The 23,596-nt window shown below is 42.5% G+C and overlaps 1 protein-coding gene across 3 annotated transcripts in view; it reads right to left on the reverse strand.

Moving 5' to 3' along the window:
• Positions 1 to 18,792, reverse strand: part of GRID1 (glutamate ionotropic receptor delta type subunit 1) — a 1,763,123-nt gene extending 1,744,331 nt beyond the window's left edge. For all 3 annotated transcript variants that reach the window (XM_077454598.1, XM_077454599.1, XM_077454600.1), the window contains exons 1-2: positions 18,457 to 18,792; positions 14,662 to 14,817 (exon numbers count right to left, since the gene is read on the reverse strand). In XM_077454598.1, the coding sequence (XP_077310724.1) occupies positions 14,662 to 14,817; positions 18,457 to 18,535 (235 nt within the window). In that variant the 5' untranslated portion in view covers positions 18,536 to 18,792. The remainder of the gene's footprint in view (positions 1 to 14,661; positions 14,818 to 18,456) is intronic.
• Positions 18,793 to 23,596: the final 4,804 nt, after the last annotated feature.

A 23,596-nucleotide genomic window follows, 5' to 3' on the forward strand; every position in this document is an offset into this window, starting at 1 on the left:
ATGCAAGTTCTGGTTCAGTTATATTGTGCAATAGTGATCCCACCACAGAGGTCACTGTGGCTGAATTCTCATGCTGTAGACTTGGCGAGCTCTCACTGTAGACTCCCCACCTGAAGTGACCCATCCATTAAGGGCGAAAGAGCACTGCCTCCCTTATCCATGTGCCTGGCCCCTTGCAGGACGCCATGTGCATGAATTATAATGGCGGGGTTGTTTTTTTTTTGAAAAGCCGATTAGAGCCAGAGGCTCCAATAGGTTTCAAAATAGGGCGGACTCCGGGTGCATAGCATGCACTCACAGCCCACCCAGGTGTGTTACAATAGTATGAGACCCATCACCCGAATAGTTGAAAGGACAGCCGATCCTAGTGGATGCTTAGGAGGAAGAGAAGACCCGCATGGCGGAAGCGAGGAAGAGAGGACACAGGAGCCAAAGCAAGCTTTCTGGATGCCCGCTGCTCAGATGCCCACCACCTAGATGGGGCAAGTGTCGTGCCAGCAGCCAAGCAAGCAGGGGGGTGTTGTGGTGCCACCAGGGGGGGTGTCGCCCCCCCCAAAAAAAAAAAAAAAAAAAACACACCAGCCACCACTGCAACTTTTCTCTTGCTAGTGACTTCTAATGCAAATTTGATTCAAATTGGAAAGTGTCAACTAGAACGTGTGCTTCAAGTGCTCTGCAAGTGTACAACTTGCCAGTGAAAATGTGAAAATTTGTGGCAAGTTATCCTTGCTATCTGGGACATAGGCCAGCATGCAAGGATATCTTGCCACAAATGTGTGGCAGTGTTGAATTGTAAGTCTTGTTAACCTGCTGCACATTTTCCCTGGAAAGTTGTACACTTGCAGAGCACTTGAAGCACAGATTATTTTTGAAATTTTTCCAATTTGTAGACCAATTGGTGTGGCAAGTCTCTAACAAGAGCAAAGTTGCAGTGGTGAGTCTACAGCAAGAGCTCTGCAGCATGAAATTTCAGCCACAGTGACCCCTGTGGTGGGATGACTACTGGAAAACATAACTGAACCAGAGCTTGCAGAAGGTTTTCAAAAAAGTTATTTTTTTTTATATTGTGCAACAAACTTATGAAGCCTGGCAAGCCTAGTAATAGCTTAGCAAGCCATTTTAAGCTTGCAGCTCAATTGCTTGATATCTGGGACATTACACATTTTTTCACACTGGCTTCTAATCTTCAATGAGAAGAAAAAAAAGTAACTCTGAAAAGTCAAACTGGCATGACAATTGTGGCAATTGGGATTTTTTTTTAATTTGTTTTGTGGTTACTTTATAGAGGCCAAAGGTTTGAGATGGTAGATGCTTGGAATCCCCTACTGTAGCACTTTTCTAGTTAGCAGCATATTTGTGTCTTACGCTAAGATACACTACCGGGTAATGCCTGTTTCACCACCTATTGCCTACACAGTTGTCATCTTGCCATAGTGATAATTTGAATGTGGCAAACTCATGTTAAAGCAGAGTTCCACCCATTTAAAAGTCAGCAGCTACAAAAAGTGTAGCTGCTGACTTTTAATAATCAGACACTCACCTGTCCCACGGTCCAGCAATGCGGGTGCAGGAAGCCTCACTCCTCTCCCCCTGGTCTCTGCAGGGCCGGCAATCTAACCGTGGGTACCCGGCTGTGAAACCAATGCACAGGCCGGGCTGCATGCTGTGAATGGCCGGGCAATCTTCCTGTGACATGTTCCAAAAGATTGCAGGGAGGCAGAGGTGATCTTCCTTCCGGTGCCAGGAGAGAAAGTGGGAGCTGAGTGCCTGTAAAAAAAGGGGAACCCGCCCCTCCCTTAAAAAAAGGACATGCCAAATGTGGCATGTCAGGGGGTCACCTGCACAAGTTCCATTTTTGGGAGGAACTCCGCTTTAACACTCATTAACATGTTAACACTAAACGCTATAGCCATTTTATTTTTTTTAATTATACAGGACCCAGGCCCCTTGTGGTTTGGGCCTGGAAGGGAATACCTTTGGTTTGTCTCAGTGCAAGTGTCATTCCAGCAGAGTGCTGGAGAACAGGCCCTCCAGCTGTTTTGAAACTACAAGTCCTATGAGACATTACAAGACCCTGACAATCACAGGAATGACTCCTAGAGGCAGAGGCATGAAGGGATTTGTAGTTTCACCCCAGCTGGAAGGCCACAGTTGTCTAAGGCCTCATGCACACTGCAACTACTTCTTCAGGGGTTTGAGCTTATTTTTCTTCTGTCTGTAAACTCCCTATATGTTGGCAGATGTGTCCATGCACACTATAGGTGTTTTCAGGAGTTTAGTTACAGGGAAGAGGAGCTTTCGAGTATTAAAAAAAAAAAAAAGAAAAAAAAGAAAAGCTAATTAATGCACGTTAATGCTAGGCATGTTTTCCACATCAATACACTCTAATGGTCAGAATTCTTCCAATAGAATGCATTAATGCCAGATGTGGGAATGCACGTTATTCGTGCAACACCAATCTTTTACCATAACTTTTGCTGCTGCTCCTTACTTTCCTGTAGGAAAAAAAAAAAAGCGTCAAGAGCATACAGTGTGCATGAGGCCTTAATCTCTCCTTTCCTTACTCCTCTCTTCTACACATACCTCTGCCTTCCTTGGAAATTGATTGGCAGTTGAGGAGAAGGAAAGTATGTGCTGTGAAGTCTCCTACTGGGCGCTTCACAGCACAATTACCTGGGTATTACGGAGTGGAATTTTCCCAGGAACTGCAGAAGCAGCACACACTTTAGACTCTTTCACGGGACACTGAAGAGGCAAGTTACCTTTTTTCATCTCTCTTTTCAGGGGTGGAAGTGCACGGGGTCTGGCCAAAGACTACTGGGCTATGTGCACAGAGGCAGTTGGGGGAGCTTCCAGTTTCTGTGCTTGCACCAAGGGCAAGGGGTGAGCAGCTGTCCTGGGCATTGTGGCATCATGTGAGGTGGGGGGGCACCACAAGGAGATTGGAGGAAGGGAATTTGTGTTGAAAGGGGGGATTTGGGGGTCAGCAGGGGGCAAGTATTGTTTTAGGAGGGAAGATTTGGTGTAGGGGGGGGGGAGCTAAGAGTGGTGATTTAGAGGTATTTGTGTAGGTAAGGGGGTGGGGAGAAGAGGATTTATGCAAGGAGGGAGCATTTGGGAGGGCTGTTTGCTGGGAGAGGGGGGGGGATGTGTACTAGGATGGGAAATTTTAAGGGGTAGAGGATTTGTGCTAGGAGAAGCAAATTATTTTTGGGAGGGGGTGGCAGTCGCGCTCGGGGGGGGGGGGGGGTATTTGAGGTTTGACATGTTTGCCCGGGGCTCTAAATGACCTTGTCCAGCACTGCTTGCAGCAGCCCTCTACAATGTATGGGGAGATATGTAGTGAGGAACAATGTGATGTAGGCTGTACAGGGCACCATAATATCTATATATATTCCAGAACACATACTTTCCTGTTTTTTTAGTAAATATAAGCACGCTATTCTTTCCCCCTAAAATAACATACATATGCTTATTATGTAAATGCCAACATAGCAGTTGCCTTAAGGTAACAATATGCTGAAGGTACTCTACTTGTCACTGCAGATTGCATAACTTCAACATCTGTTAAAACTAAATACATATGTGGAAAATGTTGATTTTAAACTAAATTATTTAAAATGAATGTTTTAGCAACTATATGTTTGCATGAGATTTATACAGTCTCAGGCAATGTGAAAATCATAATAAAAACACAAAGTATAAAACTCAAAATTGGGTGTCCTTGTTCTAAATGCTGTTATCTGATGAACAATGAAATCTGATTGCTTGGTATTGTTGGTGTGTGCTCTTACTTACAAGGCTGTAGCCCTATAAAATACAATGGAAAACTGAGCATTTGCATTACGCAAAAATTATACTGGCTTATTAAATGCAAGCACAGTATTCATGAAAAAATGAGTCAGGTTTCACTAGGACTGGTACATGCTGACTCCGGTGTACAGCATAGTTCCCAACTGTCCTTGATTTCGAGGGACTGTCCCTGATTTGGAGCAATGTCCCTCTGTCCCTCTTTCCACCTCATTTGTCCCTCATTTTGGTCTGATCTATATACTTGTATATAAAATGTACGTTTTATCTTTCAAAGTGTTTCCCAGTGCTAAACCTTTCATCCAAATTCTAAATTGCTGCATTTGTAAATTTTAAAAGTCAATATAAAAGGAAAAGTAGTGGTAAAAAAAAAAGCCCTTGTGGATTTAATTAACTTTTTTTTTTGGTCAACTCTCCTTTAAGGGGGCGTGGCAGGGGCCGTGTCCTACGCCTACATATGTTTGCTAGTAGGTGTCCCTCATTCCCATCTCAAAATGTTGGGAGATATGGTAGTGTGTTATTCCATTTAAAGTATTTTACCTCTAGACGGCACACATATTCATCACACTGCACTCCTAATTATTAAGGCATGTCTCCTTATCACAATATTCTAGAACATCAGTGTTGATAATCAGGGTTACATGGAGACTTTAACAAATTTGTACTATGGTGCTCCTGCTATTATCACAACGCATTCTTGTTCTAACACACTAAGAGAGATAGACTGTTCTGTGTTACAAATACAAAGAGAAGCATGAGTAGCTGCAATATTGCCTACACTGTATAGAGACCAACCTTTACAAAGTTAAGTAGTAATTATCAAAGGGTGAATGGGTGGCCACAAATTCCTAGCAAAAGCTAGCCACATTCATCTAGACTTGTTCTGTAATATTGAAGGTGTTGAGGGTGTTTTGCTTCTTATCCAAGTAGCTTCTTCAGTTCTAATGAGTGTCTGGAACTTCCCACAGCAGTTCCTGGCACTTATTAGAACTGAGGAAGCTACTTAAAGTGGACCTGTGGAGTAGTGGAGCAGACTGCAGTTCCTCTTTAAATAAGAGAAATATTACAGAATAAGTCCAGTTAATTTTGACTGACTATGACTTGGCATACAATAATCTTGATAAAGCAAAACCAACATCTTCAATAAGAAAATTGAAACCTCTTCCACGTTATAGTACAAGTCCAGTTATGTGTAACTGACTACAACCAAGTATAAAATGACCACCCGGAAAAATAAAAAAACCAACATCTTCAACATCACAGGGAAAGTCCAGATAAATGCTACTGCTGACTGCTATTAGGTATATCATGACCTTGGAAAATAAGGTCTTCACAAACATTCGCATGAGTCTTTCAAACTAATTCTTGATGTAACTGATTTCTAACTAAACAACTAATTCAAATCAGTAATGAAAACTGTAATCCGCATTGTGAACCATGCTCACACCTTACAGATGTTATCATGATGCCAATGGACATGCCATATTGCCAAAGCAGAAAAATGGAAAAACAAACATTTGTGCATTATGGTACCACAGTCGACTTATACTTCTGGGTCAGGGGCAGGGAAGCAAAATTGCCACAAAGAGCACCACCATGTTGTCAAACTGTTTCTACTTTATTAACCACAATAGTTGTACCTTTCATCAAAGAACATTAATGTTAGCAGTAAACACATGGTTGCCAAGTTATGTTGGCAAGGAAATTCCAATATTACTGGAGGCCAAGAAGTGTGATTGAAGACAATGATGCTACCAACGTAGATATTTGCCAGCACACCAAGGATCGGCACAAAGTGGCATCCAAATGGGTAGTTTATTGCATGATCACAAAACAAGAAAGGTGCTACACCTTTCTTGCGATCATGCAATAAGCTACCCATTTGGATGCCACTTTGTGCCGATCCTCGGTGTGCTGGCAAATATCTACGCTGTGACTTGACCTAGTATCCAGCTGGTTGTCGCTGCAGCACCCAAGTCTTGGGAGCTTATACCAGGAACGTGTACAATGGGAATAAGACGTATTACTAGTGATGCTACCACGGCACCATGTAGCTGTAATGTATACTTTCCTACCACAGGGTGCTATATTGCCATATAAATGACAGCATGACTTAGAATTACATCAAACATTACTCCAATATATTCATTTGCTACTGAAGGGAAAAAAAACACTCTAGTTTATTTCAAGGTTGTTGCAGTAACAAATCTGATTGATTATGTCATCTGTTTCACTACCCCTATCACTTTCTTCCAATTGGACATGAATCAGTGACAGCAGACAGACAATATTTGCCTGTGTCATTTAATCTTGCAATAGCTATGAGACCAGATCAACTTGACAAGGAGGTTTCTAGATGCATGGAAAGATCAGATTTTAATAGCAAAGGCAGAGTAACATTAAATATGACACTGATACAATCACATCCTACTTTCATTTTAGAGATGGGGAACTTCAAAAATGTTTAGCTGGCTTGGGAAATAATTATGCCGGATAATCATCACTCATCCAAATTCCATATACACTAAATTCACATCAATTTAACTAACTGTTTCCCAGCCTCTATAACTGTTATGCCCTGTACACACGACTGGTTTCCCCATCGGAATTAACTCTGAAGGTTGTTCCAACAGAATTCTGCTGAAACTGTCCTGCGTACACACCAAATTCCGACCATCAAGAACGCGGTGCCGTACAACACATACGACGGGACTAGAAAAAGGAAGCTCAATAGCCAGTAGCTTCTGTCTCATACTTGTTTCAGAGCATGTGTCGTTTTTGGTACATCGGAACAGCATACAGACGAGCGGTTTTCCCAATACGAATTGGTTCCGTCGGAAATATTTAGAACATGTTTAGAACAGGTCCATCAGAATTTGACGTAAAAAGACCGATGGGGCATACACATGATCGATGAAAAGCTCCTGTCTGACTTTTTCTGTCGGACATTCCACTCATGTATACGGGGCATTACAATAGACAATGGCTGTAATTGGTCGCTTTGCATTTATGCTTTGACTAAAAGTTAGAGGAGCAGAGGAAGTCTAGTGGTAAACCAAGAATGACTATTGAGACTCAAAGGTGTCCTAAATGTATGTACTTGCAGTGTCATGCTGCGTACACACGACTGGACTTTCCATCAGAATAAACTGACAGTCTATCCGACGGAGTTTCGATGAAACGGGCTTGCCTACACACAATCACACCAAAGTCCGTTCATTTAGAACGTGATGGCGTACGATGGGACTAGAAAAGGAAGTTCAATAGCCAGTAGCCAAATGCTGCCCTTGCATCATTTTTGGTCCTCAGAATAGCATACAGACAAATGGTTTTCCCCAATAGGAATTGATTCCGTCGGAAAGATTTAAAACATGTTCTAATTCTAGGTCGGTCAGAATTTAAAAAAAAAAAAAAAAAAGTCAGATGAAGCCCACACATGATTGGAATATCCGATGAAATGACCTTGTCTGCCGGAAAGTCCGGTCGTGTGTACGCGGCATTAAGCTTTTTGAATATTTCAGCAAACTCCCACAATGCCCATACATCCTTGGACTGGTTTAGAATAGTAAAAGTACAGCATTACTTACTGACACAAACAAGTACAAGCTTTCATGCTTAAACTGATTGGCAATCCTATTAACCACAAGGTGTAAACATGCCTAATTTTCCAGCTTTAGGAGCATGCATCATCTACATTCAGTATGATAAATGAATGTCTTGTTCTTGCAGTAAAAAAAAAATACAAAATCTCTCTTTGTAAAATCCTGTGTAGATTAGACACTCAGTACTGGTGCTAGGTTAAAATATACACCTAAAGGCAAGAACTCAATGATACCTTTGTGAGAAGTACATGGATTAAACCAGAGCTTTATTCAGAACATGTCACTTAGGCATGCTCTGAATAAAGCTGAGACTTGAGCATCCTCTGTATAGTTATGCTTTAATGATTTTGCTGCTACTTAAGACCCCCGTGGTGATTTTTTTGGGCACGTGCATAGCAAGCAACAACAATGTACAGCGTTGCATACTGCCCACCTATTGCACTGCACAGCTGGGGGGATGCTGCAGCACTTACCAGTATGTTCCTAGGACCACTAAAACCTATATACACATGGGAGGGTTATAACCTCTCATGTTTTTTGTGTCCCATTGGGTAGATCTCCCTTCACTTCCTGCCCCATAGCCACAACAGGAATTGAGAGGAAATCCCTAGGTGAGTAACCAGGGTCTCCAGAACTAGTGTCCCAATTGGAAGATTTCCCTTCCGTTACAGTTCTGATGTCAAGCCAAAATCTGAGAATTACTTTTACTATCACTTTTGATGATAATGGTAAACAGGACAAATAGATAAGGTGAATCTCCCTAACGGGGGTACAGACAGCAAGAAAGACTGGAAAGGGGGTCTTTTCTCTCTCCACTCTATCCACAACTACAAAAAAAAGTCTTACACTTTAACCACTTGCCGACCAGCGGTTGTACTGTGGCTGGTTGGCTCAGCTGCACAATTTGCCGTAGGTGTGTGTTGGGTTCATACAGGGCGATCTCTAGGCACACAATCCCATTGGCCAGTGGGGGAGCCAATCAGATGGTCTGGTGGACTTGATGCCTACCCCCCCCCCCCCCCCCGATCGTTCCCTGCAGTGACAGAACAGCAATATGTCTGTGTAAATAAGGCAAATCTTCATTCTGACAAGGGAGATCACACAGATCTTGTCTTCTGCTATGCAGGAAGACGGATTTGTGTGTTGTCTCAGTTTGCCTTTCCCCATACAGTTAGAACACAGTGAGGGAACAGTTGACCCCTTGATCACGCCTGATGTTAACACCTTCCCTGCCAGTGTCATTAGTACAATAACAGTGCATACAGTATTTTTAGCACCGATTACTATAGTAACGTCACTGGTTCCCTAAAAAAAGTGTCAAAATGTCCTTTAGATGTCCAATGTGTCTGCAAAAAAAAAAAACAATAATAATTTGCTGATCACCACCATTACTAGTAAAAAAATAATAAAAATGCCATAAATCTACCCCCAAATTTATAAATGCGGTAACTTTTGCGCAAACCAATCAATATGCGCTTATTGTGATTTTTGTTACCAAAAATATGTAGCAGAATACAAATTGGCCTAAATTTATGAATACATTTTTTTTTTTTTTTTACTTTTTTTTGGAAATGTCTTATAGTTAATTTAATAGCAGAAAGTTTTTTTTTTTAAATTGTCGCTGTTTATAGCGTAAAATATAAAAACTTCAGAGGTGATTAATTACCACCAAACGAAAGCTCTATTTGTGGGGAAAAAAAAAGGACATCAATTTTGTTTGGGTACAGTGTCGCATGACCATGCAATTGTCAGTTAAAGTGACACAGTGCCATATCGCAAAAAATGGCCTGGTCATCAAGAGGGTAAATCCTTCTGGGGCTGAAATGGTTAAAGTAGAACTAAAAGGCAAAGCTTTTGGATGTGTTATAATCCCTGTAATTAGGGATGCACCAATGCCATTTTTTTTTATGAGTATGATGAGTACCAATACCTTTTTTTAGTACTCGCTGATACCAATTACTGATACCTACCAACTGTTCTGTTTGTACTTCAGCTGTCAGCAAAGATACAAAGCATTGAAATGTTTTTTTACAAATGTAATTACATTCTTTTTCTAATTGTTGTGCTTTTTTTTTAATGTGAAACATGTAAATGTTAAAAGGTATAAAAATATTAACAAACTAAGCAAAAAAAAAAAAATGTAAGTAGTAATAGTTTTTAAAATAGAGGTGAAAAAATCAGCAAGGAAATAAGTAAATTAAGGGTTAATAAGAGGTTAAACAGAGCAAAATGTCAAAAGAAATAAATAAATGTTTTTTTACTTGACAGGTTGCTAGTTTAAACTGACTCCCTCTGCAGATCAAAGTTCATCACTTTGATCTGTAGATGAATAAACAGAAAGATACAAGGTTTCTTTTAAGCTTTTTGGCTGAGCAATGTTGTTGATAAGCATTTCCTGGCTGTTTTTTTTTTTTTTTTTTTACACAGAACCAATTGCTGGGACTTCGATTACACTTCAACTGTCAACAGGGGAACCTCACTGACAGCTGAATGAGTCATCGGTTAAGGACATGGCAGCCCTGCTTCTTAACAACCGATAATTCTCAGGTTTATTTTTCTACATTTCAGCCATCAGTGGGGGAATCCTGTTAACAGCCAAAAGAACCGTCTAAAAATATTGGTTTCAGGTATCGGAGCATTTGCACGAGTCCCAATACTCATGTAAATGCTTCGTATTGGTACCGATATCGATGCAACCCTACCTATCAGGTTTATTTTTGCCAGTTGTTTCCCATTGGGCAGATTTACCTTCACTTCCTGTCCAATAGCCAAAACAAGAAGTGAGAGCATTTCTCTAGAATAATAAAATTCTTCGTTGTCACCAGAACTAGTGTCCCCTTTGGAAAATATCCCCACTAGTTCTGTACAGAGAACAATATAACATTTGTAATTTTCCTTTACTTTCACTTTCTTTGATAATGGTAAACAGGACAAACAGAGAGGGTGAGGAGCACATACAGCAATAAAAACCCGACAGGTGTTCTAATCCCTCCTCCCTCTATCCAAAAAAAAAAAAAAAAAAAAAGAAAAACACCCACACAAGAAAAAAAAAAAAGTATGCCTTTAGTTATGGATTCCAGTTGATTTATTTTTTTAAAGCATGTGATTAGAGCCGGAAGCTCTAAGTGTCTTAAAAAAAGGGTGGACGTGCACTGTGCCCTGAGGCCACTCTATTTTGTAACATTAGCAAAATATTTGCTAATGTCTTCCGTTACTCCTCCTGGCCAATCAGGAAGTGGGTCCTGAGACCCCAGTGACCAGTAGTCTTAAGACCCCACTGGCCGGGAGTTCGAAGATCCGTTTGGCCGGGAAGAGAAGCAATGGCCAGGACACAGAGAAGACAGAGGGGGAAGACACAGCCAGCGACCTGGGGTGAGTGGGTATAGTACGTTGTGCGGAGGTGGGCTCAAGCGATGGGGGGGGTGGGGAGGGTTAGTGTGGGGTGAAGGGCTGGAGCAACGGGGGGAGTGGGGAATGTCTGTGGTCAGGTCTGTCTGCCACCAACCCCCCGACCGATGGAGCACCAGCCGCCACTGATTAAAACCTAAAAATAATATTGTTATATACTGCAGATAACCAGTCCTTAGATTTAACAGCTGCATTTTTCTCTTTTTAGGCAAAGTTAATTTTCTCGAAGTACAGAAAAATAGCTGATTGACCCTGATAGAAATATAGTTTGCTTATAACTTCCTGTGTACTGAACTGATATCTTATACATTATTATCAGCCTTCCAAACTTACATGTGTTAACTACACAACCACTACTCTATGTAATGGAAATGAGCAGAGAGGGGGAAGAGTTTGTGTGGCAAATCGGGATAGTAGCTTAGGGAGACAATGTTGGTTGACCAACAGCAACATGTATCTCCTGCGCATTACTGTAATAGTCCAGTGAAGTATAAGAATTTTTCCACTGCACATATGGATGGCCGCTTGAAGTCCTGCTGCCTTCTAGGACTGGTGATGTCCTAAGCCCACTGAAGAAGCAAACAGAAGAGGGTGCGCAGGCCTAGTGCAATATTCTATGGATTTTAATAAATAAGGAGGTAAAATAAGCTACTCGAAAACATAAGTAAAAGTGCTCATCCAGCCACGCTTCCATGGCTTGGTGTTGCAGACTGGGCAATATCCCAAGCAAAGGGGGATCTCAGCGGGGTCCTTGAAAGGTAACGTGTTTCCAAGGAGTTCCTTCTCCTTCAGAGTCAAACAAAAAAATTACCTCATTTTGTCATTTTTTTGTTTGGCTCTGAAGAAGAAGGAACTCTTTTGAAACCCATTAGCCTTCAAGGACCCCGGTGAGGTCCCCCCTATGTTTGGGATATCACCAGTTCTGCAACACCAAGCCACGGAAGTGTGACTGGGATGAGAGCTTTTATTTATATGTAGCTTATTTTGCCTCTTATTTATTCAGATCCATTGGATAATGCTCTAGGCCTGTGCGCCCTCTGCTGTTTGCTCTGACAATGTTGTTTCTCCATAGATACAGTGCGTAAAGTGGGTGTTTTATGCAGGTTATGCACACTTATCAGTAAGTATTGTTCCAATTGTTCTCTCCATGACTACAGAACACCACCCCCCCCCCCCCCAGGTTATGAATATGATAAGGGGCCAGGGTTTTGTAGTCTTAACACACATGTGCTAGGGTGACAACGCTACTCCTCCTCAGATACAATACAATTGTCACGCTAGGGCAGAGACTATGTTACTGGCAAGATTAAATGAAAGAAAAGATACAATGGAAACAAATGCAACAACCACATCTAAGCACCAGAAATGTGCAATACATTTCATGTTTGATTTGGGGTTTAAATTTGCTTTAACTAGCAATTTGGTATTTAAAGTAAAAGTAAACCCTTTTTTGGCACTTGTACCTACTGGTAAGCTTATAATAAGGCTTACCTGTGAGTACAGGGAATATCTCCAAGCAGGAGATATTCACACTGCATGCAGCCAGTGACGTCACTCACGCATGCACTCTGAAGGGACGACATACCTGTGCTGTCCTTTCAGAGCTCTGCATCGCAGTCCATGACTCCAGCCACAGAGACTTGGGTAAAAGCTCAAACTGAAGGTCCATGTTCCCATGCATACCAAAAGGTCCTTCATACATATAGGAACATGGACCTTTTTTGGGGCTGAGGTTTGGTGATTGATCGAGCTATGGTCTCATCACTGCCCCCAAAACACCTGTAGTTATTGGGGTGGTCTATTTAAGATCTATCAATTGTCTCAGTCATTGTAATGATTAAGCACACAATGTATGTGTGAAACATGTCTACGTAACCACAGTTTGGCGTCTTTGGTGTTATCTTTGTGAAAAAAAAAAATAGAAGAAAATCAGAAGTTCTGGATGTGCAGCCATTTCTTTCCAAGACTCCGGCACCCATGCCAATCACATGGCCGGAGGATGTGAACCGGGAAGGAAGACCAGGTGAGGATGGAAGCACCTCCAGCAGTGACAGATCGGCACTGGAGGGCTTCGTTCTAAGGTAAGTATTTCATAAGGTGCAAGCATGCGATGCATACTTGCACATTATGCCTTTACCTTGCAGGATTTAGAGAAAATTAAAAAAACATGGTGGGCGGTTTACTACCACTTTAAGCAAGCAACCTGGAGAGAAAGGTCTTCTCTCACATAAGGTTTGGACCACAAGAGGTGTACCAGAGATCACTTTAGCAGTAAATAATGTATAACATCATACCCATTTTTCACACCAGCCATGGAGATAGACTTTTAAACCAAGTTTTGGCATGCTTTAAAGTTTTACAAACAAATGTTTTCCAGATTTGTGGCTGTAACTGGTGAAGGAAGGCTAGCCTGTAATAGGCAATGTGACATAATATTGACAGCCATCCAACAATGACCTTTCAATTTATAGCAACCAACGGCAATTGGCAAGAGTTTAACGCACACGTTTACGATTGGTACAGTTTACTCAAGCTGTAAAGAAAGCAGACTAGGTAATTCATCAGGGAGTCTGGAGGGATGCTGTAATGGAGGAAAACTCTGCTTTTTAAGTTATGCCATATTCAGGAAAATATCCCCTAGCTAAAATGAAGGGAACCATCATACTATCTCTGTCCTGACAGCAAAATCTGATTATACTTGATCTTGCAAATGTGACATTCCATCAGATACAGAACAGCAATAAAGGCAAATACTCTGCAGGCAGACACATCATCGTATTCTGTCGATCTGTAACTTGCTTCTTCCAGTTGGGGTGGGGGTGGGGGGGGGGGGTTCAATACCACTTTCAGACGCAGTGCTAAACTCTATGCAGGTTTTTAAAAAGTGACCTTGAACCACACTACCTTTGAAAGAGAAAGATTGGCAAGCTCCACCTCACTTCCCTCTACACTGGAAAACAACAAGGGATCTTTCAATGATTTATTATTTCCCACTTGCTCAATGCTCAGGATTCCAATAACACACCAAAAAAAAAAAAAAATGATAATCAATTTTACAGTGTCGGTAATTAATTCATTAATCGATGCGCTAAATGTGCCACAGCCACACAAGCAAAAAAGTGCACAGCTTTCCCGGTTTCAAAAACAGCTTAACCCCTTACTGAATGACAATAAATAACTGACAACTAGTGATTGAAGCTGGAGCAGAGATGGTAAATCAGATGCACCAGGGATCATCATTTCACAACTCACAGCTCTTTTCTGGTAAGACAGTGCCCACTACAGGCAGAACAAAAGTTTCAACAAGCAGAAATACAGTACAATGCTGCCTTTGTGAGCCACGCTGTCATTCTGCTACTTGAATGTTAAGCTTCTTTTTGCAGCTGTGCAAAATACAATGGTCAGAGCAGGGCGCAAATGCAAATGATTATCCATAGTGTCACTTACATAAAGTATATCCCTGGATACACTTATGACATGCACAGAGCTTTTCTGATTGGTCAAGACAATGTGTAAATTGGATTTTACGCAGATAAGCAACACTCAAAGTGTGAAATGAGAAATGGCTTTTATTGGGGGGGAGGGGGGGAAAGCAGCAAGTGGCTAAGGAACTGCTGTCATTACTGCTGAATGGAAGCCTCTTCTGATGTTTCAATTGTATCTGAACCGTCAAGGCCTCCTCAGGAATGGATTCATGTAAACTGGGAGCAGAAGAAGGGAAGCTGTTACACAAAGTAACCACATTTTTTTAAGTTACTTTATGAACATGTCTGTCTTCCTCCAGGTTTCAGTAAATAACCCCACACTCTGCAAAAAGTACATATTAAACAGGATAACTTACCTTCCTGGACAGCTTGAAATGGATTATTGGGTTCTATAATTTTTATAGTGTGTCCAATCTTTTCACTCTGCAAGATATCGTCATTGAGATTCAAATCCGACACAGCCAGCTGAAAAATTTCATTGTCCTTCGCTGCATTTTCTTCAAAGATTGCACCTGTTGCGGAAAGAGCCATGAGAGTCTGGCAGTGCTGAACACTGAGTAAATACAGCAGACACTATTAAACCAACACATCTTCATGACCTGGAGGCCTTCATAAGAGGGCTGATACAGTAAATGTACTCTGCAGAGTACCACAACCAGCTGATATTCTTCGTTATCAGATTACAATGACCATATAAGACTTCTAGTTACCATCTGATTAACATGGCCAGCTAATACTCCTAGCCACCTGATTATTATAGCCAGCTAATACCTATAGTCACTGGATTACCAAAGCCAGCTAATACCTCTAGTCACCTGATTACCATAGCCAGCTAATACCTCTAGTCACCTGATTACCATAGCCATCTAATACCTATAGTCACCTGATTACCATGGCCAACTAATACCCCTAGTTACCTGATTACCATGACCAGCTAGCACACTTAAGCTGACTATACATTATACAGTTTTCTTATTCAATTTCCTTTAACTATGTAGTGCAAGGACTTTCCTGATGGCATCTAAACTGAAAGCATTTAGGTTTGACCTCATATTAAAGGGTGGGAAATCTAAAGGGAAATTGTACAAGAAAATTGTATAATGTATGGCCAGCTTGTCACCTGAGTACCATGACCAGCCAATACCCCTAGTCACCTGATTACTGCGATCAGCTAATACCCTTGGTCCCTTGATCACCTTGGCCAGCTAGTACCCTTAGTCACCTAAGTACCATGGCCAGATAATACACCTAGTCATCTCCTGATTACCATGATCAGCTAGTACCCCATGTCACCTGATTACCATGGCCAACTAATACCCCTAGCCCACTGATTACCATGACCACCTTTTACCTCTAGTCCCCAGATTATGATGGCTATATAATACTCCTAGCTATCTAATAACCATGGTCAGCTGATACCTCTTGTCACCCGATTACCATGGTGAGTTAATACCCTTAGTTTCCTGATTACCATGGCCAGCCAAAATGAATAGTCAGCTGATCAGCATGTATATTAAATAGGCCCATTCATCTAATTACCATAACCAGTTAACACCCATAGTCACCTAATTACCATGGCCAGCTGATAGCCCTAGTCAGCTAATTAAAATGGTTGGCTAATAAGCATGGTCACCTGATTTCAATGGCCATCTGATATACCTTGTCATGTGATTACAATGGCCTGCTGATACCTGCTTGATTACCATAGTCAGCTGATCTCACTAGCCAGCTGATCAGCATGGCCAACAAATACTCCTAGTCAGCTGATAACCATGTCCAACTCACACTCCTAGCTATCTGATTAGCAAAGCCTGCTAATAATCCTAGTCATCTGATTATATTGGCCAGTTTGTACTCTTAGTCATCTAATTACCATGGCTGGGTAACACAGTCACCTGAATACCATGGCCAGCTAATACTCCACATTATCTGATTGTAATGGGCAGCTAATACTCCTAGTCACCTTATTACCATGGCTGGCTAATACTCCTAGTCTCCTTATTATCATGGCTGGATAATACTCCTAGTCACCTTATTAACATGGCTGGCTAATACTCCTAGTCACCTAATTAGCATTGCCAGCCGATACATTTTCTCATGTGACTGTCATGACCATTTAACATCTCTGGTCAGCTTATATCCCTGCTTATATGGTTATGGTCAGCAAATATTTTTCTACTCCCTTGAGTACCAGGATCAGGTGGCACATCAAATGACCATAGCAAGGTGACACATCACTATGACCAGGTGACAAATCCAATCAGGTGACCATAACCAGGTGACACAGGGGCTTACCAGCTGACCAAGACCAGCTGTCCCTGCATTAAAATAATCACACTTCTCCAGTAAAACTTTCAAATCTGTGCTTATGGCATTTGCAGTATAAAACATTCATTGTAGATGTAGTGAGCAGCAGTATGATCAGAAAGCAGATGTGTCTGTATCAGTATGTGTCCCTTATCCTGTGCTCCTGCCATCTGATGCATTACACGTTCCTCTCCCAGGTAGATCTCCTTAGAAATTCAGCGCAGGAAATCCTGATGTATTGTCGGCCATGTGTGTGCAATTAGCGCTGTACATTCCAGCGGTCACATCTCTATTGGGAGGGTTTGGTAATGCTTCCTAAGGGACCTGACCTGAGCCATTGCTCATTCACTCTCTACCAATGCATCAACTCCACGGGAGATTTCCATCGCGTGTGAGCACTAGCTTTAACCCCTTCCTTGCCATACCAGCTGTCAACTCTCCAATTTACCTGTAGCTGAGCCCATACCCAGCTGATGGCTGGATTCACAAAGGGTGAGCAAGCAGTTCCTGGGCATACAGCCTGTATACCACTCCGATGCTCAGCATCGGTATTCATACTAGCTCCCTGCCTACCTAAAAGTCACCAACACATATATTGCCATGTCTAGGTTGGCATAAAGTGGCATCTTATAGGGCAAAGTTACAGTACAGCCCATTGAGGTTACATGGTTTGTTAAATGATTTTAATCTTGAATGTGTCCCTGTTGGATCTGGATTAGCAACCCCTGAAGGCAATCTCATTCAGCAATCAAAGTTCTTGTGATACCATTTAATAGATCCGCAATGCTGTGTGCTAGGACCGGCTCCTTAGTTCCTACACCTGGTCCCAGGCATGGCAATAGTGCGTGCTAGGACCGGCTCCCTACACATACTCGTGGTCCCATGGCATGGCAATGCTGTATGCTAGGACCTGCTCCCTACACCTGCTCGTGGTCCCAGACATGGTAATGCTGTGTGCTAGGACCGGCTCCCTACACATACTCGTGGTCCCAGACATGGTAACGGTGCCTAATTAGAGGGTCCTAGCCCTACACCATCAGCTGACCCAAATAGTCCTTAGGGGGTCCTAGCCCTACACCATCAGCTGACTCAAATAGTCCTTAGGGGGTCCTATACCCTACACCATCAGCTGACCCAAATAGCTGACACACAGGAAAGCAGCCCCCCGTTTAGACTTCCCCCCTGGGCACAAGGCTTCCTCTCTGTCTGCCTAGATTAGGTATGCCATCTGCTGTATGTGACATCAGTATTACCTCGTCCCATTCATCCTGCCAGGCGCCTAGGTCTGGGCTAAGCTGCTGGATCTGGGCTCATCTTGGACGTGCCTAAGCAGTTTTTTTTTTTTTTTTTTTTTAATCTGCATTAGTCCCTGTGAAATTCTGCTCTCACACTGCGGTTCCAGTGTCTCAGCTTTGTATTGCCAGCAGCACACATGCAGCCTTGTCCTTCCTGCCATTCATCTCCTGATTAGCACATCTCTTATAGCAGCTGCCCATCCAGTGCAATTTCTATTTTATCCTATCCACTGACATAGAAGTTCCCAGCATTTGTCCCTTTTGCATGCTCTACATGACAGCTGCAATTCCTATGGACATAGAATCACATGGAACAAGTGCTGGCTGTACTGTCCCCTTGGCCTTCACCTGTCTCCTTCTATAGGGACGTGCGCTGTCCATGGTGCTGCGGTCAGCACACAGCCAGTTCTGGGCTAAGCAAACAACTTTGTGCTGGAAGTCATCAGCCAGCATGCCATGGAAAAGAACCCCCCAACATAAGTTTACCTGCAGTAGTCAAACCCCCATCCTTCCTCCCCCTTTACCCCATGGTGATCATTATGATCTTACCAATGTGGATGATGGAGTCCGCCCGTACAGAAACACACAGAAATATCCAGGGGAAAAAGCAGAGCATCAACACTTCCATTTCCAGCCTCTCAAACAGCACATCAGCTCGGATTTTTGGTGCTGGTACCCAGGGAAGAATGATGGGGGGGAAAAAAGAGGAGCTTTCCAGGTAAAAGGCAATGCAAGCAACACAGGCAGCAGCAGTAGAAGGAGATCGCAGCTTAGATCCTAGCAGCTAGAGCCTGGCAATATGTACAGGAGCTCTTATTTTGCTTAGACAAGGAAAAGCATAGACTTGCAGCTCTCTCCAACACTCTATGTGTGTCTGAGACCCAACAAACAGCAAACTGCGGAGGACCCCCCTCCACCCCCCTCCTCCTTCTCTTCTACCACGTGATTGCAGAGCCTCACCACTCAATATAGTCTTAGTGAAAACACTGAGAGATGGAGAGATGAGCTCAGATGGGGAACACTGGAGCTCAGTTTCACAGGCATAGGGCTGGGGTTGTGTGTGGAGCTCAGGAGCAATAAGGCATAGGGCTGGGGTTGTGTGTGGAGCTCAGGAGCAATAAGGCATTGGGCTGGGGTTGTGTGTGGAGCTCAGGAGCAATAAGGCACAGGGCTGGGGTGGTGTGTGGAGCTCAGTTTCACGGGCATAGGGCTGGGGTTGTGTGTGGAGCTCAGGAGCAATAAGGCATAGGGCTGGGGTTGTGTGTGGAGCTCAGTTTCACAGGCATAGGGCTGGGGTTGTGTGTGGAGCTCAGGAGTAATAAGGCATAGGGCTGGGGTTGTGTGTGGAGCTCAGGAGTAATGAGGCATAGGGCTGGGGTTGTGTGTGGAGCTCAGTTTCATAGGCATAGGGCTAGGGTTGTGTGTGGAGCTCAGTTTCATAGGCATAGGGCTGGGGTTATGTGTGGAGCTTAGGGGCAATAAGGTATAGGGCTGGGGTTGTGTGGAGCTCAGGAGTAATAAGGCATTGGGCTGTGGTTGTGTGTGGAGCTCAGGAGCAATAAGGCATAGGGCTGGGGGTTGTGTGTGGAGCTCAGGACAGAGCAATAAGGCATAGGGCTGGGATCAGATGTGGAGTTTATGATAAATAAGGCATAGGGCTGGGATTAAGTGTGGAGCTCAGGAGAAATAAGGCATAGGGATTGGATTAAGTGTAGAGCTCATGGGAAATAAGGCATAGGGCTGGGGTTGTGTGTGGAGCTCAGTGTCACAAGTATACGGCTGGGGTTTTGTGTGGAGCTCGGAAGCAATAAGGCATAGGGTTGGAATTGTGTGTGGAACTCAGGAGCAACAAGGCATAGGGTTGGGATTGTGTGTGGAGCTCAGGAGCTGGGTGCATAAGAGTGAAATTCATTGGATCAGGCTAAATTATAATTGATATAGTCAGTTGTAGCTGAGTACCTTATTGCCTGCCACAATAGACAGAATAGGGAGTGGAGGGAGCACAGGGGGAAACCTTGGCTGAAGGATCAGAGGATTTTGGAGATGATGGAGCTGGACTCTTGGAAAGGAAGGTTCTGCTGCCTACTGGATTGTGGGTGTTTGATGCCAAGAAATATTCCTATGCTACAAGCTGACAGTGAGAACTGAGGACTGGCACTGGAGAAACAAAGCTAACCAAGCATGCTGTTTTATGGATTGCTTGTTGAAGAACTCATCCTTGATCTCCCAACTCTAAGTGGACAACCCTATTAGCGGCAATAGGTGCAGTGCAGTGAACTCCACACCACCTACAGCAAGCATTGAACTGACTAATCACACAATTGACAGGATTCAAGTGCTACAGAACTTTCCCAGCACCCCTGATCTTTGATGATATGGATCACTGCGGGGAACTTGTTGAAGAACTCATCCTTAATCTCCCAACTCTAAGTGGACAACCCTGTTAGCGGCAATAGGTGGTGCAGTGACTCCACATCACCAACAACAAACATTAAACTGACTGATCAACCAATTCAGAGGTTTCAAGCCCTACAGAACTCTCCCAGCCCCCTTGATCTTTGTTATGGATCACTGCGGAGATCGTGTTAAAAACTCATCCTTTATCTCTTAACTTTATTTGGACAACTCTATTAGCAGCAATAGGTGAGCTGCAGTGACTTCACTGCACCCACAGCAAGCATTGAACTGATTGATCACCCAATTGAGAGGTTTCAAGTTCTACAGAACATTCTGAGCACCCCTGATCTTTGATGATATGGATCACTGCGGAGATCTTGTTGAAGAACTCATCCTTGATCTCCCGACTTTAAGTGGACAATAGGTGAGGTGCAGTGCAGTGACTCCACACCATCCGCGGCGAGCATTGGATTGACTGATCAACCAAGTGAGAGGATTCAAGTCCTACAGAACTTTCCCAGCACCACTAATCTTTGATGTGCAAGTCTAAGTGGGGAGGATGCAGGACTGATTAGTTCTCTCCGTCATTTCTGAGTGGAGTTTGTCCATCACAGCTGGATCTTTAGCCTGCATTTGATTTCAGCCCTTTCTTGTAACAGACCCAACTGTGATCGCTTCATGTGAGTGCCATAGGGAGCCCCTCATTGGATCATCACTAAGAAAAGACCTTAATGAACGCTTCCTAATCAACATCCAGCTATGATCTCTCTCATTAGTAAAATTACATCATGCAGCCTGTGCTTTGGAAAGGCCAACGTGGACAGGAAAAAAATCTATCTCTTTAAAATAAATTATTTACCTACATCCTACATCTGCATCCTTTGGTTCCATCACTTTAACTCTCCAGTGGCCACAGAGGAGAGACTACAGGACCTGGCTAACATCTCCTGCTGTAAGCATGGCTGATCAAAGGCTGGGGATGGTCCACCGTTGTTTGGCTCCAGTAAAAGCTGTCCAGTTCTTCTGCTGTCATTCCCTCATCTTGGCTATGGAAGGGTTAATGCTGTCTGCAAGGCAGCTCTTCCCTACACTGTACTCAGAAGATTGTATCATTAACATTGTCTGCGCTTAGCTTATGGAAGCATCAATTGAAGCTTCTTCTACTGCTGGCTGAATCGCTAATAAATGTAACAACTGCAGGAATATGTCATGACTTAGTTCTGATCATACCTCATATGTCTTCATACAGATCATATTGAGTAAATAAAGCCTTTATCAGATGAGTAGTTGTCTTTTATTTCTCTGCAACTTGCACTGAGCAGAGAGGGGTAGTTAATTAGGGGTATAGCCCAGAGACAGTACTGAATGTACTGCAAGCAATGGTAGTAATTGTGTGAGCATTGATCACTAAGATACAGCTCCCCACAATACCTGCTTCGTTATTCTCTCCATATACACAGACAACTGTTAACTGACTTTTCATTTACAGTGCTCTAAAATTGCCAATCATGGAGCTTTGTGTAGGCTTTAAAAGGCAATACAACAAAAGTGCAGGTACTTGTCTACACTGCATTCATTGTAGCATAGGGAATAGCTAACGTTTTTCTTTAGAAAACAATTATGAGAATATCTGCATCTATATATAGATCCATGAATTATGTCTGAAAATGCTAGTTGCCTGGCTGTTTGATTCTATGGTATTACTTCTCACTGACGTGTTGACCTTAAAGTGTAACCCAAGAACAAAAATATAATATTTTTGATACCTACATCTGTATCATTTGGTTCCATTATTTTAACCCCCCCCCCCCCCCCTGTATTTTCACTTGATTCTGCCTGTAATACATATTCTTCCTTAGGTCGACAGCACTCACTGCACTATGTATTTAGAGGATACTACAGGCTAATTCGAACTACAAACACCTATTTCCATTATATAGGGATCAGGGGTTTTAGCTGGGAAGATGGATAACATTGTTTGCTATCTAAGTTCACAAGAAATGGCAAGGAATCTACATTTGTGGAAGGATCAACAGGTATGTTTTGGTACTTGTAGATGATGTTCTAAATAAAAGGAAACTAATGCCATATACAAGGACTAGTAAGCTGAATTATATTCCATTTTTGTTCTTATGTTTGAATATACTTCACACAAGTGTGCATGTTGCTTGCTCATGGTCTGTAAGTTGCTAAGTGGTGAATTCAGAAGATCAGCATGACAATCAAACAACTAGTATATTTAGAAGGGGGTTGCATAAGTCAGCACCACTTTTTCTTAGATAAGAGTTTTTCCATAAAACTCAAGACAGTCATAAAAGATACAGTTTAAGGCAGCTCTGTATTCAGTAATACCTTGTTAAATATCTATTTTACCCTGTCTTAGTGGGGATGGGTTGGGGGGGGTGTTTTTTTGGAACGGATTTGTATTGTTCTGCTCTGATGGGTACGTTATTCTATATTCTATTGTTCTGCTCTGATGGGTACTTTATTCTATAAATAAAGAATTTGAAAAAAATATATACATTTTAAATGGAAGTAGTGTAAGTAGCTGAATGTAACCTGGCATCAGCCTGTTGCAATCTGTGTACAGCAGAGCTCAGAATGGGAGAGGGTTGAGGAGTCAACATAATGGACACTAGGGATGAGCTCGATATTCGACTTGAACATAAGTTTGACTCGAACATTGGGTGTTCGCCCGTTCGCAGAACAGGAAATATGGGGCATTCATGGGAAATTCGAGCAGCGCGGAACTCCCCATAATGCACTGCGTGATCGCAGTACATTGATTTATGATGATTGGCCAAAGCATGCACTGACCTGCATGCTTTGGCCAATCACAGCATGCTCTGCTGAGAGAGCCATAATTGGTTAAAGGCAGGCCCCACAATATTTAAAGCTACTTACATGGCGGCCGTGTGTAGTGTTGTTGGTGTGGACAGAGGGATAGCTTGATTTAGGTTAAACAGGCAGGTAATTCAGTTAGCGGTAGTGTATTTGATATATACAGTCAGTCTAGTGTGTGTGTATATATATATATATATATATATATATATATATATACTCTGTACTTAGCAAAGTCTATATATTCAGTGTTTACGCAGTCAGTCAGTGCAGGCAGTGTATATATATATATATATATACACACACATATACACAGTCTCATCTACAGTGCATTATAATTTCATAATTTCAATTACACTCTTCAGGCAGTGTGTGTATATATATATATATATATATATATATATATATATACACACACACACAGTCAAGTGGTGTACACAGTATCTAATAC

This window comes from Lithobates pipiens, unplaced genomic scaffold, assembly GCF_037356315.1.
Source record: "Lithobates pipiens isolate NorthernLeopardFrog02 unplaced genomic scaffold, aLitPip1_a1.2 Scaffold_25, whole genome shotgun sequence".
Lineage (NCBI taxonomy): Eukaryota > Metazoa > Chordata > Amphibia > Anura > Ranidae > Lithobates > Lithobates pipiens.